Source organism: Phalaenopsis equestris, unplaced genomic scaffold (assembly GCF_001263595.1).
Source record: "Phalaenopsis equestris unplaced genomic scaffold, ASM126359v1 Scaffold000001, whole genome shotgun sequence".
NCBI lineage: Eukaryota > Viridiplantae > Streptophyta > Magnoliopsida > Asparagales > Orchidaceae > Phalaenopsis > Phalaenopsis equestris.
The window spans coordinates 876,331-887,879 of NW_018164443.1; the positions used below are offsets into that span (position 1 = coordinate 876,331).

At 32.5% G+C, this 11,549-nt stretch overlaps 2 protein-coding genes across 2 annotated transcripts in view; both read left to right on the forward strand.

Annotated features, from left to right (window-relative positions):
- Nucleotides 1-5,146: 5,146 nt before the first annotated feature.
- On the forward strand, nt 5,147-9,624 carry LOC110019920. Its single transcript, XM_020717837.1, has 2 exons — nt 5,147-5,219; nt 9,116-9,624. Exon 2 carries the CDS (start codon nt 9,117-9,119, stop codon nt 9,360-9,362), a length of 246 nt encoding a protein of 81 aa, XP_020573496.1. The 5' UTR covers nt 5,147-5,219; nt 9,116; the 3' UTR covers nt 9,363-9,624.
- A 1,402-nt stretch (nt 9,625-11,026) lies between these two features.
- Nucleotides 11,027-11,549, forward strand: part of LOC110031171 (pentatricopeptide repeat-containing protein At2g27800, mitochondrial-like) — a 4,219-nt gene continuing 3,696 nt past the window's right edge. Inside the window, exon 1 of the mRNA XM_020734626.1 lies at nt 11,027-11,544. Coding sequence (XP_020590285.1) covers nt 11,083-11,544 — 462 coding nt within the window. The 5' untranslated portion in view covers nt 11,027-11,082. The remainder of the gene's footprint in view (nt 11,545-11,549) is intronic.

An 11,549-nucleotide genomic window follows, 5' to 3' on the forward strand; every position in this document is an offset into this window, starting at 1 on the left:
GTAAGGGAAGAGAAAATAAGGGTCTCGCCTAATTTTATTTAATGTGAAAATCAAAATATAAATACATGTAAATTTTAAATACAACTCAATATCACATAAAAAAAGACAAACTAGCAACAAAAAATAAATTACATCAAAGAACCAAAATGAACTACAAAAAGTAAGTAGGGAATCTCATAGAGAAAAAGGAACACTCTTCGCAGAAGTTGAAATTGCAAAGAATTGATGAACCTCTAATTCGAGTGGTAACCACTACATAAGAAAAACGAACATCATGCAATCCAAATGGTTAGTCCACCCCAATCAGCAGCAAATCGACTGCTTAAATCAACAATTCAACATTCATTTGCAAAAACACAAACCAAGCAATAAGAAAACCAGAGAATCCCTTCCTCAAACAAATAAAAAATGAAATGGGAGACAATAATAGAAATACCACAACCATCTAATCATCAAAAATAAGTGGCAAAATTAACCATGAGCATAGAAGTTACATGCACCTAAGATTAAAATTCCTTCCAGTAGTAATAATTATCAAGAATATTCAGAGATATCGTTCAATTTTAATTGAAGGTTGAAATCATCACGGCTCTAACAAAGTCAAGCTTGCACTATATATAGATGAAGAAGAGTATAGAACAATAAAGAAGAAGAAGATAAAATGAAGTGTGGAGAATAATAAGTGGAATGAAGTGTGGAGAAGCAGAAAGTTGAATGAAGTGCAGATGAGATGGAGTAGAATGAATTGTAAGGAAGATGAAGTGGAATGAGGTATGGAGAAGAAGAAGAAGCATATAGTGAGGAAAATCGAAGAACTCTTAAAGAGGAAGCATACCGCACGAATCATAGAACACCTGAGTGAAGAAACAGCCAAGGGAGGGAGAGAGGAGAGGCGAGAGTGAGGAGTGTCTCAGTCTAGAGGCCAAGAGGAGTCAATTATAGGCAGTGGTTGCCAAAGGGAGGCATCGATAGAAGTTCAAATCAAGCGGGAGATATTGTATCAGCGACAATGTACCTACGTCGCCCTCTCTGTCGGGGCGGTGTGTGTGAACCCAGGGGGCGTTGCTTTCTCTTGCCCTAGGATGTCGGGGTGGCTCGAGTGCTCCAAGTGTGTTGGGGTGGCGCAAATGTGCCACCTTGAGGCGTGGGTGTGCCACAAATTATAATTCGAAGGTTATGGTCAAAATAACAATCTTATATCACCTAGAAGAGAAAATTTCAATGAATCAAATGGTGCTATTAGATTTTGGTTGGAGTGATTCCCGTGACAAGAAATTTCATGTAAAGGTTTGAGCCTTGTCCTACTATGAAGAAAATTGAGCCTTTTTACTAAAATTCACAAGGGTTTAAAATTAATCGATTTGAATATTTTTTAGCTCAATTTGAGTATATATTAAATTTGGAGTTGATCTTAGTTTATTTCGAGGGCAAAAATGTAATATCACAGAAATTATCATAATTAATATCAAAATTATTGTATGATAAATAACCCTAAAATGAAGTCTAATTTCTGTATGAATGGCCCACTTGAAAGATTTTGATGATCTGGACGCATCTACTAAGTACTTTTTTGTAAATTAACACTGATAAAAAGAATATATATGGGTCTAATTCCCAAACACGAAAGCTCACCGTGAAAAAATTAATGTAAAATGTTATATAATAGCAATCAAAACTTATTGCATGTTCTTCATACATTAATAATGAATCGAATGTTGTTCATAAAATAAATTTCTATTATATGATATTTATTTTTATTAAATAAAATTTTAAAATGACAATTTTAGAATACTCTCTGATCGTATTACGTTTCAGTTCAAATATTTATTTTGATTGAAGCTAATTATTCATGATTTCTATTACATGATATTTATTTCAGGTTTGTCCTAAATATTTGAACTGATTTAGGAGTTGAAAAAAAATATGTCAAAAAATGGACTTTCAACATGTGTGACTATCATTCAAGGTACAACACCATATTGACGTTAACCGAAGCGATCAAACAAGTTCAATTGTGAGGGTATTGACATTTAGGATTTGAGTTTTGAATCTCTTAAGATGCTTTGAGGATTGAAAATTTGATTTGAGTGATTGAAGATTTGGGGTTCAAGATTTTTGAGTTTTGCATTCCTTATTGGTGGGATTCATTAAAGATCCACTTTGAGAATTTATCTAACCATTGCCTAGAAGTGTTTAGTTGAAATAATAGGAAAGGAGGCTACTTGAGGAATTACTTCTAACACAAGAAAAAAAGGCAACGAAAGCAATCATATGATGATGCAGTGGTGCACAAAATCCCAATGATCGACGATATTAAAATTGTGTTTACCTAAACACATTAGGATAGAAAATTATATGAACTCACATACAACCAAAAAAGGAGAATACAATGATTAGACCATGATAGAAAACAATACAAACTTACATCTAACTTAAGGGTTAATCAAAGGGAAAGTTAATTTAATGGAACACGTTAAGACAAAAAATTATCTGGACTCACATCCAACCCAAAAAGATCAATAGAGTGATTAGATCAAGATAAAAAATCGCACGAATTCACTTATAACCTGAAAGTTAATTAAAAAAATGCTGATTTGATTTATTTTGCTCATTTTATTTCATATTACATTATTCAATGTCATTTTTATATCATTTTGTATCATGTACTGCAACATATCAGGAAGAAAGGAGCATGAACTCACCTTCAACCAAATAAGTGAACAAAGGTGATTAGACCAGTAGAGAAAATACAGAGACTTATATCTAATCAAAGAGCTAGTCAAGTGTCAGTTTAAGATAGAAAGTTTTGGAACTTGCATTTATCTTAAGAGTCGCCCCTTTAGTCTTGAAAGTGAACCATCTGGCTTTGGGCTTCTAAGATTTCTTCTGTTGTGCACAATGACTAATATCAGAGAGTTGTTGCACTGAATCTCTACTGAACTTACTTAGCAAAGGCATCGACTCGTCGAATCCATCGTGGGAACCAAGGTTAATGAATCGAGAGGGAGGGAATATTTATTTTTTTATTTTATTGGGTATTGATGACTGAACCAAGAAAGACACTTGACAACAAATTTTCTTGCTCCAAAATTAATTTTCATTAGCAAATTCATTATTTTACAACACCCAAAAATACAATAAAAGCAATTAACCTGAGTTGCTTCGTGCGGGGGCCATATTGGGGCCCTTAACTAAATGGTAAAGAACCTGGTTACTTTATGCGGGGCCATATTGGAGGCCCTGTACAAACAACGAATATCCATGCGAGCTTGTTTGCTTATAGTACACACCAGACAAGTGCAATAATTCTAACTCTAAGGCGTGCAATGACCATACTAGGACCCACTGTAAATTTACTTAGTCGAGACATAAGTTTTTGTTGAGGTCGGTATCAAAATCAACAAAACCGACGAACCTGAGAAAACAACATATCATATATTTGGTATGTGATGAGATAAACCAAACAAAGGAATCATCAAAAGATTTACCTTAATTCAAATTTACTAACCCAAAACATTAACTCACATCAACAATTGTGTCTGTTGCGAGATCAATGAACCAGATCACATCATGATGGTGTCACAGAGGACTTACAATGACTTTTAATGGATCTTGAGCTAAACTTGTGGAAAGGAATGATCAATGTCAATGATCACATTAGAGAATAGTTGCATTTATAATACTCTAGATTTACTCAGCCAAGGCATGAAACCATGCGGTCAACTATTGCTAGCTTGAGGTGTACGAACCTGATAAAGAAACATATATCATGCATACATAGTCTTTCAATGTGCTAAACGAATGGAAATGTGCCCATGGACCAATCCTAAATTAGTCTGAAATACTGAATTAATTGGACTAAGAAATTCAATCGACATCAAATAACCATGTCAATTGTTACAAGTTTAAGTTACGCTAAATTAATTACAAAATTCCTAACAAATGTTCGATGAATAACTCTAGGGAATAATTGCATAGACAATATCTTACATAACCTTACTCAGCCAAGATGTTGGTTCTTATGGAGGCCATATTCAACCAACAAAATTGAAGAACTTGAGAAAATAATATCATTTTTCGGTGTGTGATGCGTTATGTTGGGAGAAAGCATCATCAAGAGACTTACCTTAACTCAGATCTACTAACCAAAAGGACTGTCCTACATAACTGACATTGATTGCTTTGAGATCAATCAATCTAATCACAATATGATGATGCTGCGAGGGCTTCACTATCTAATCACTAACTTTCTATGGATCAAACTAAGTTTTTAAGTTATCAATAATAAAAAAAAAGATATTAAATAAAAAAAGGAATATTTTAATATAATTTATATCATGTTGCACTTAAAAGATAGTTTGATTTTCTTAATTATATTGAAATATAATTTTTTACATAGAAAACTAATTTTAAATACAAGGACAATTAAATCCAATTCAACATAAACACACCACACAATTCTTATATTTACGCATTAAACATCTAAATAAAATAATATCATTTTTCGGTGTGTGATGCGTTATGCTGGGAGAAAGAATCATCAAGAGACTTACCTTAACTCATATCTACTAACCAAAAGGACTGTCCTGCATAACTGACATTGGCTGGTTTGAGATCAATCAATCTAATCAGGGCTTCACTCTAACTTTCTATGGATCAAACTAAGTTTTTAAGTTATGAATAAAAAAAAGACATTAAATAAAAAAAAAGGAATATTTTAATATAATTTATATCATGTTGCACTTAAAAGATAGTTTGATTTTCTTAATTATATTGAAATATAATTTTTTACATAGAAAACTAATTTTAAATTAAATACAAGGACAATTAAATCCAATTCAATATAGACACACCACAAAATTCTTATATTTACGCATTAAACATCTAAAATTTGATATTCACATGCATGCCATTGAAAGAATGAAAGCATTAACATCACATTAAAAAACATAATATTACTAAATTTTTAAAAGTGAAAATACACTTTTTTAATGTAAAAGTAAATTTAGCTGCTAAGTAAATTTTTAAAAGTGAAATACACCTTTTTCATGTAAAAGTAAATTTAGCTGTTAAATATGTAAATATACAGAAGTAGTGTGATATATATGTAAATTTTCCAAATACTAAATAACGGTCAATATATTAATCCATTTCCCGGAGATTAGGTTCCGAGTCGACGAAGGCTCGGAGGTGTCTTCGAGCGTGATCCCCAATTACAGGTGCGAAATCTTCTCCCTGCATACCTTTCTTCTTCTCCCATGCGTTCTTGTTTATGAATTCTTGCGGAGGATCCGAAATCCTTGCTTCGCGTTTGCTCTGAGCTTGTTTTATCTTCCTTTAGGGCGACTGGTAGAAGAAAGCTAGGGTTTTAAGAAACTTCCTCAGGAATTCTAATGGTGGAATCAGAAAAGCTGTTTTAGAATGAGTAATTGAGTATTCTGATGAGGATAGTTTGTTCTTATTGATATGATTGCGTTTGAAGGAATTGTCCGGCAGAAAATGTTCAAGTGTATTAGGAGAAAGTAAGCACGGGTAGATAAGGGTGAGGGGATACTTCTCTATCTGCCAAAGTATGATTCATGCATAATATTTATATATTCTCATCTTTGGGATTATCTTCTTTACGGAGTGAAGTGAAAAATAGTATCTGACTGTTTAAGTGAAGTCATTTTAGTCCCAGAGTTTATAGAACCGTCCAATTAGTCTCCATGCTATTTAAATTGAAGTTGAAATAGTAATTCGTGGTGACAATTTCAGCCCATATTAAAAGATTATGGGATTAAATTGACAATTTTATGGTCCGAATGAGTAAGATGACTATTTTGACACTCTTACTTTTCTATTTATGTATTGATGCCAAATTTTGCATGGATGATGGTAAAAGATGATTAAAGTTGGTTCTTTTTATTTTTATATAAATTGCTTGGTAGTAAGGATGGAAAAAAAAAAAATACATCGGAAGATGACAACGAAAAGTGGTATATAGGCTTTGATTGAATTAAGTGCATTTAGAATGAAGATAATTGAATCTTGAGATGTTATTCCATTGGATTTGTCAAATGAGAATTTATTGAGAAAAGAGGCACACAATTTTTATACAAACATAAATGCTTTGGATTTAAAGAAACATCTTTTAACTTTTGGAGATTAGGAGATATTTGAATGCTACAATTCTTTTGGAGATTTGAAGATATTTGAATAGAACAATTGAGATATCTTTCTAATGAATTCCAAATTATTGAAAAGGATGTGGAGTGATTGATGAAGTATTTTTTCAGCAATACCTACAAGAGAGTTATGTAGTTGTTGTGATGATTGAATGATTGAACTTAGAAGACAATTTTAAGAGTGATTGATGAAGTATTTTTTCAGCAATACCTACAAGAGAGTTATGTAGTTGTTGTGATGATTGAATGATTGAACTTAGAAGACAATTTTAAGAGTGATTGATGAAGTATTTTTTCAGCAATACCTTTCAAATTTATGTATGGTGGGCTGTTGGCTAACATTGGTAGTTTTGGAGTTTTGAAAAATTTCTAGTGGAGTTACATAAATAGGTGATGTGCAATCTTTTTATTATTTTGACAATATCTGTATTTTATTTTTTTATTTTGAGAAAAAAGTTTATCATTTGTAATTCATAAGCCTCAAATTTTAGCATAGTAGTTTTATACTAACTTTGAGTCATCGTACGCAGTGGTGAAGTCAAAAGTTTTTCTTTATGGGGGTTTTTTTTGTTTTTTCAATAGACTCAAACTAAATTTTTATTATTAGAAATATCAAGGGTTTAATATATCGATTATAGACACAAATATATTAAATAGAATTCTAACTGCACAGATCTATTTTCAACTTGATTATTTATGCTAGCAATAGGAATTCTAAGAGTTCGATTAAGAGTTTTTTTTTTAATGAACTTCATGTGAATACTCACCTTTGCTTCATGACTCAAAAGCATCATCCCATTATATTTGTAAAAAAAAATTATCTACATTGCTTTATGACTTGAAAGTACCCCAATTAGGATCCCATCATTCATAACAACCTTCCCTCTTTATTTAGGATCTGCTTGTGACAGTTGCAGCTGTAGAAAAAAGTGTTTTTCAAAAACTTGCAATGACTATTGTAAATTTATTTTAATTAGAAAAAGTCAAACCGTAACTTTCTGATGACCATCACACTTTAACAGTTCAAGCTAAAAAAAACAGCTTTCTACTACAAAAATTTCTAAAAAATAGTGAGAAAACAGTTTCTAAAACAAAACTATGGTGGCGGTATTAGAAGTAAAGCAGACTGAAAGCTGTCCCAAACAAACTCTTATCATATTAGGCAATTGCATGCATAATATCAAAATCTTAGCTATTAATAAAAATAATACTTTCTTATTTTAAATTCTCACCAAAATGTTGTAATCTGCAACAAAATTCTAATCCTTTGTTTTCACCTTCGTTAAATTTACATTCGATCATAGCAATGACAAATGCACAAGTTCATCGATTGAAAAATAAAATAAAGGCCTTGATGTCAGTGCATAAATAGGAAGCATTTCAATGTTACATAAATAAGGGCATTTGTATACATGCCACCTAATTCCTATTTATTTACATATTTGCCCCAAATTTTACTTTTTTACATTTGGATCACATAAATCTCTTATATCACATAAAAAATACTGCTATTTTAAGTTTTAAAATGTGAAAGACGCATTTTTATGCATATATAAGATGACGGGTATGTAAAAATTGAAGTTTAGATGTTAGATATGTAATGCTAGGCGTGTAAAGGAGTTGAATTGAGCTCGAGCCACCCTCGGCTTGAGCTTGAGCTTGATTAATTAATCAAGTTCGAGCTTGAGCTTAAGTCTATGAGTGTGGGTCGGCTTGTTTATTATAATAGAGAAACAACAATACTAATTTAAACTACGTGTTAAAATAAAATAATAAATAAAATGAACAATTATGATATAAATAATAAAAATAACTTGATATAAATATAAAATATTATTTTTTAAACATTTTTAATAATTCAAAGATAATTTATTGGACTTTAATTACTTTTGAGTATATTCATACTAATATTTTTATAAACGGGCTGGTTCAATAGCTAACTAGTTGAGTCGGAGTTGGCTTGAGATGAGCCCAGCTCATGAGCCACTTATCGAGCTGAGCATGAGCCAACTCACAAGTTGGCTTGGCTGACTTACACCTCTAATAAATGCATATAAATTGAGTGGTATGTATGTATATAAATGCATTTTTTTCTTGTTATTATTCTTAAGATTTTTAAATTCACTACCTTATCTCTAATATTCTTCATTATCAAACCTTCAATCTCACAATCCTAAATACATATGAATTGAGTGGTATTTCTATAATTTACATACATACCACCTAATTCCTATTTATTTACGTATCTCAAACCATAATATTTATATTTGTTCCACACAAATCTTTTTTATCACATCAGAAACACCACCATCTTAACTCTTAAAGACTGAAATACGCATTTTTATGCATAAGATGTCATGTATGTAAAAATTGAAGTTTAGGCGTTAGGTATGTGAATACATATGAATTGAGTGGTATGTATGTAAATTTATTTTGGTTTCTTATCATCATTTTTAAGATTTTCAACTTCACTCTACCTAGTCTGTAATATTTAACCTTCTCAGACCTTCAATCTTACAATCTTAAATGCATATGAATTGAGTTGTATGTATAAATAAGGGGAGTTTACATACATATCACCCAATTTCTATTTATTTACATATATAACACCCAAACTTTAAGGGGAATTTACTTACATATCACCCAATTTCTATTTATTTACATATATAACACCCAAACTTTACTTTTTACATTTGTAACACACAAACCGTTCATATCATATTAAAAACAGCGCCATTTTAACTTGAAAAAAAAAAAAATGAAACACACATTTTTCATGCACAGGTAAGATGTCATATATGTATAAATTAAGCTTGGTGTTAGATATGTAAATACATATGAATTGAGTGGTATGTACGTAAATGTATTTTACTTTATTGTCATCATACTTAAGATTTGAACGTCACTCTACTTTATCTCCAACATTCCTGGCCTTTTTGTTCATGAAGCATGGGAAATAAGCCTGCAAAAGAGGAGAAGAAGAGAAGAAGTGATGAGATTCTGGTGAAGGTTAAGCCTCCATTGGACCCAATTTATATGAGATGGCTCGCTCGAGACCTTCAGAGATTGCACGGCTTCGTTCCGAAGAATCCTCGAGCGATAGAGCCGCCGGAAAATGTGATCGAGTTTATGCGTCTGTATGGCTGGTTAGATCTGGACCTGAGTGATCCAGATCTTGCTCCTTTGTTCAAGTAGAGCACACTATTTCAATGAGGGATTTGAGGAAGTGAAGACAAATTTTATGTCTGGGTCATTTGCATACAATTCCTATGTATTTACGCATCTAACACTCGATTTTTGCTTTCGACATTAATACCACTCGAATCTTTCATATCACATAGAAAGTACCACAACTGTAACTTTAAAATGTTATATACGCCTTTTCATGCTTTGGTAAGGTGGTATGAATGTAAAACTTGAAGTTTAGGTTTTCGATATGTAAATATATATGAATTGAGGGGTATGTATGTAAATCTTCCTTTGTATATTTAAAATTCTAGGCATTGAATAGGTTTGACATGCACTTGACTCTCGTATTATACGGGTGAAAAAATGCCAATATGAACCCAACCTGCCTTCAAACTTCCAACTCAAACTCCACGCGTATAACCCGTTTAAAATAAAGAATAAATGCTATTTGGGTGAAAATTGGATTACGATTGTGGGGGTTAATTCCGGGTTGGCGGGTTGACTTCAAGTTAATTTATCGTTGGTCAGCTATTTTTGGTTTGGTAGGTCAACCCAAATCCAACCCGAAGAACCAAAGAGTTGAGATTTTGAACTTGAACCCGGTTTGAAAATTTTTTGGTTCAACCCAAATATGAATTTTTGGAGTTAGGTTCAGCTCGAGTTGGCTTGTCGGGTTAACTTTTGACACCATGGATGTATTAACGTTGCTTGTATAAAGTATATATATTTAATAAATATAAACTATGTTGATTTTTAAATGATTAAAAATTAAATATTGGAGTTATTTATGATTTTTTTCCATGTAACCGGTAATTTTAATTTATAAAATACTAGAGTAATATAGTTTTTTTTTTCAAATCAGTTATATGTGATGCCTTCTCATTCATATATTTGTAAATGACAAAATTATCTATAAATTTACGAATTATTTTTATATCATATAACGATTTAATAGTTTAAATGTCAAGCAAAATAAATAAATGAATAATAATAATAAATTAAGTTCTCTATTATATTTAAATGCCAATAACTTTTTAAATAAAATTTTTTAATCTTTCAAATTTTAAATACAATACCTTAAATTTTTTTTTTTAATTTTTGCCGCTCTTTTTTCACAATTTTTACATACGAAGTATCTACGCAGCTTTGCGTGCGGACTCCAGTAATATACTACGATGTGTGTGATATCGGGTCCACTTAAAAAAAATCAAAGTGAAACCACTAAGATTATTGGAGTGGAAGTGCGAATGTTATTTGTAAGAGTTATTGGGAAGTTATTAAAGGAGTTATTAGGGCATTAACTCCAATAATGCCGCAATAACTCCTCAATAACCTCCCAATAACTCCCAAAAATCTCCACAGTTTTACTTCAATAGCCCCTAATAATATCCGCAGCTCCATTTCAATAACCTCATGCATTAAATAACACAATAACCCAAAAATAACTTCTATAGTTTCCGGTCAATAACTCCACAATAATCTCTATTGTGAGGGCATATTACTGAAAGCCCGCATGTAGAGCTAAGTAAGGAGTCAAGGAAAAATTTCATTAGTGAAATAATTTTGAGTGATTAAATTATTATAATTAAAATTTTGAAGGTTAATATGTTATATTTAAAATTTCAAATGATTGTTATGCTTTTTTTTAAAATAATATTTTCCCCATTTTTTCAACTCTGCAATCTGCAGATTTTTGAAGCTGGAATCACTTCAGCATCCACCAGAAATGATTCGAGCTCTGAGAAGCCTCCGGTCTCCATTCTTCTCCTCCTCTCCTCTCCCCTTCTCCCTCCTTAAGTTCCGGTGCCGTAATCTCATCTCTCCCCACTCTTCAGATCCAACAAACCCTACAATCCCTTTTTCCACAACCAGAATATCCACCCACGGCCTCCGACGGAGGAAGAAGAACTTCAGAGACCCTCCGCCGGACCAATCTCAAATATCCGCCGCGGTCGCATCTCTACCGCCGCGCTTCACCTCATCGGACTTATCCGCCGCCATCGCCCGCCTCCACGACCTTCGCCTTTGCATTCCCCTCCTCCATTGCTCTCTTCATCGCCCCAACCTTGTCCGACATGGTGACTCCACCGCCTTCTCTCCCTTCCTCATCGCTGTCAAGCGCCTTGGTACAGCCCATCTCTACCGCGAAATGGACTCCGCGGCCTCCCTTGCATTCTCGATCTCCTCTCTTTC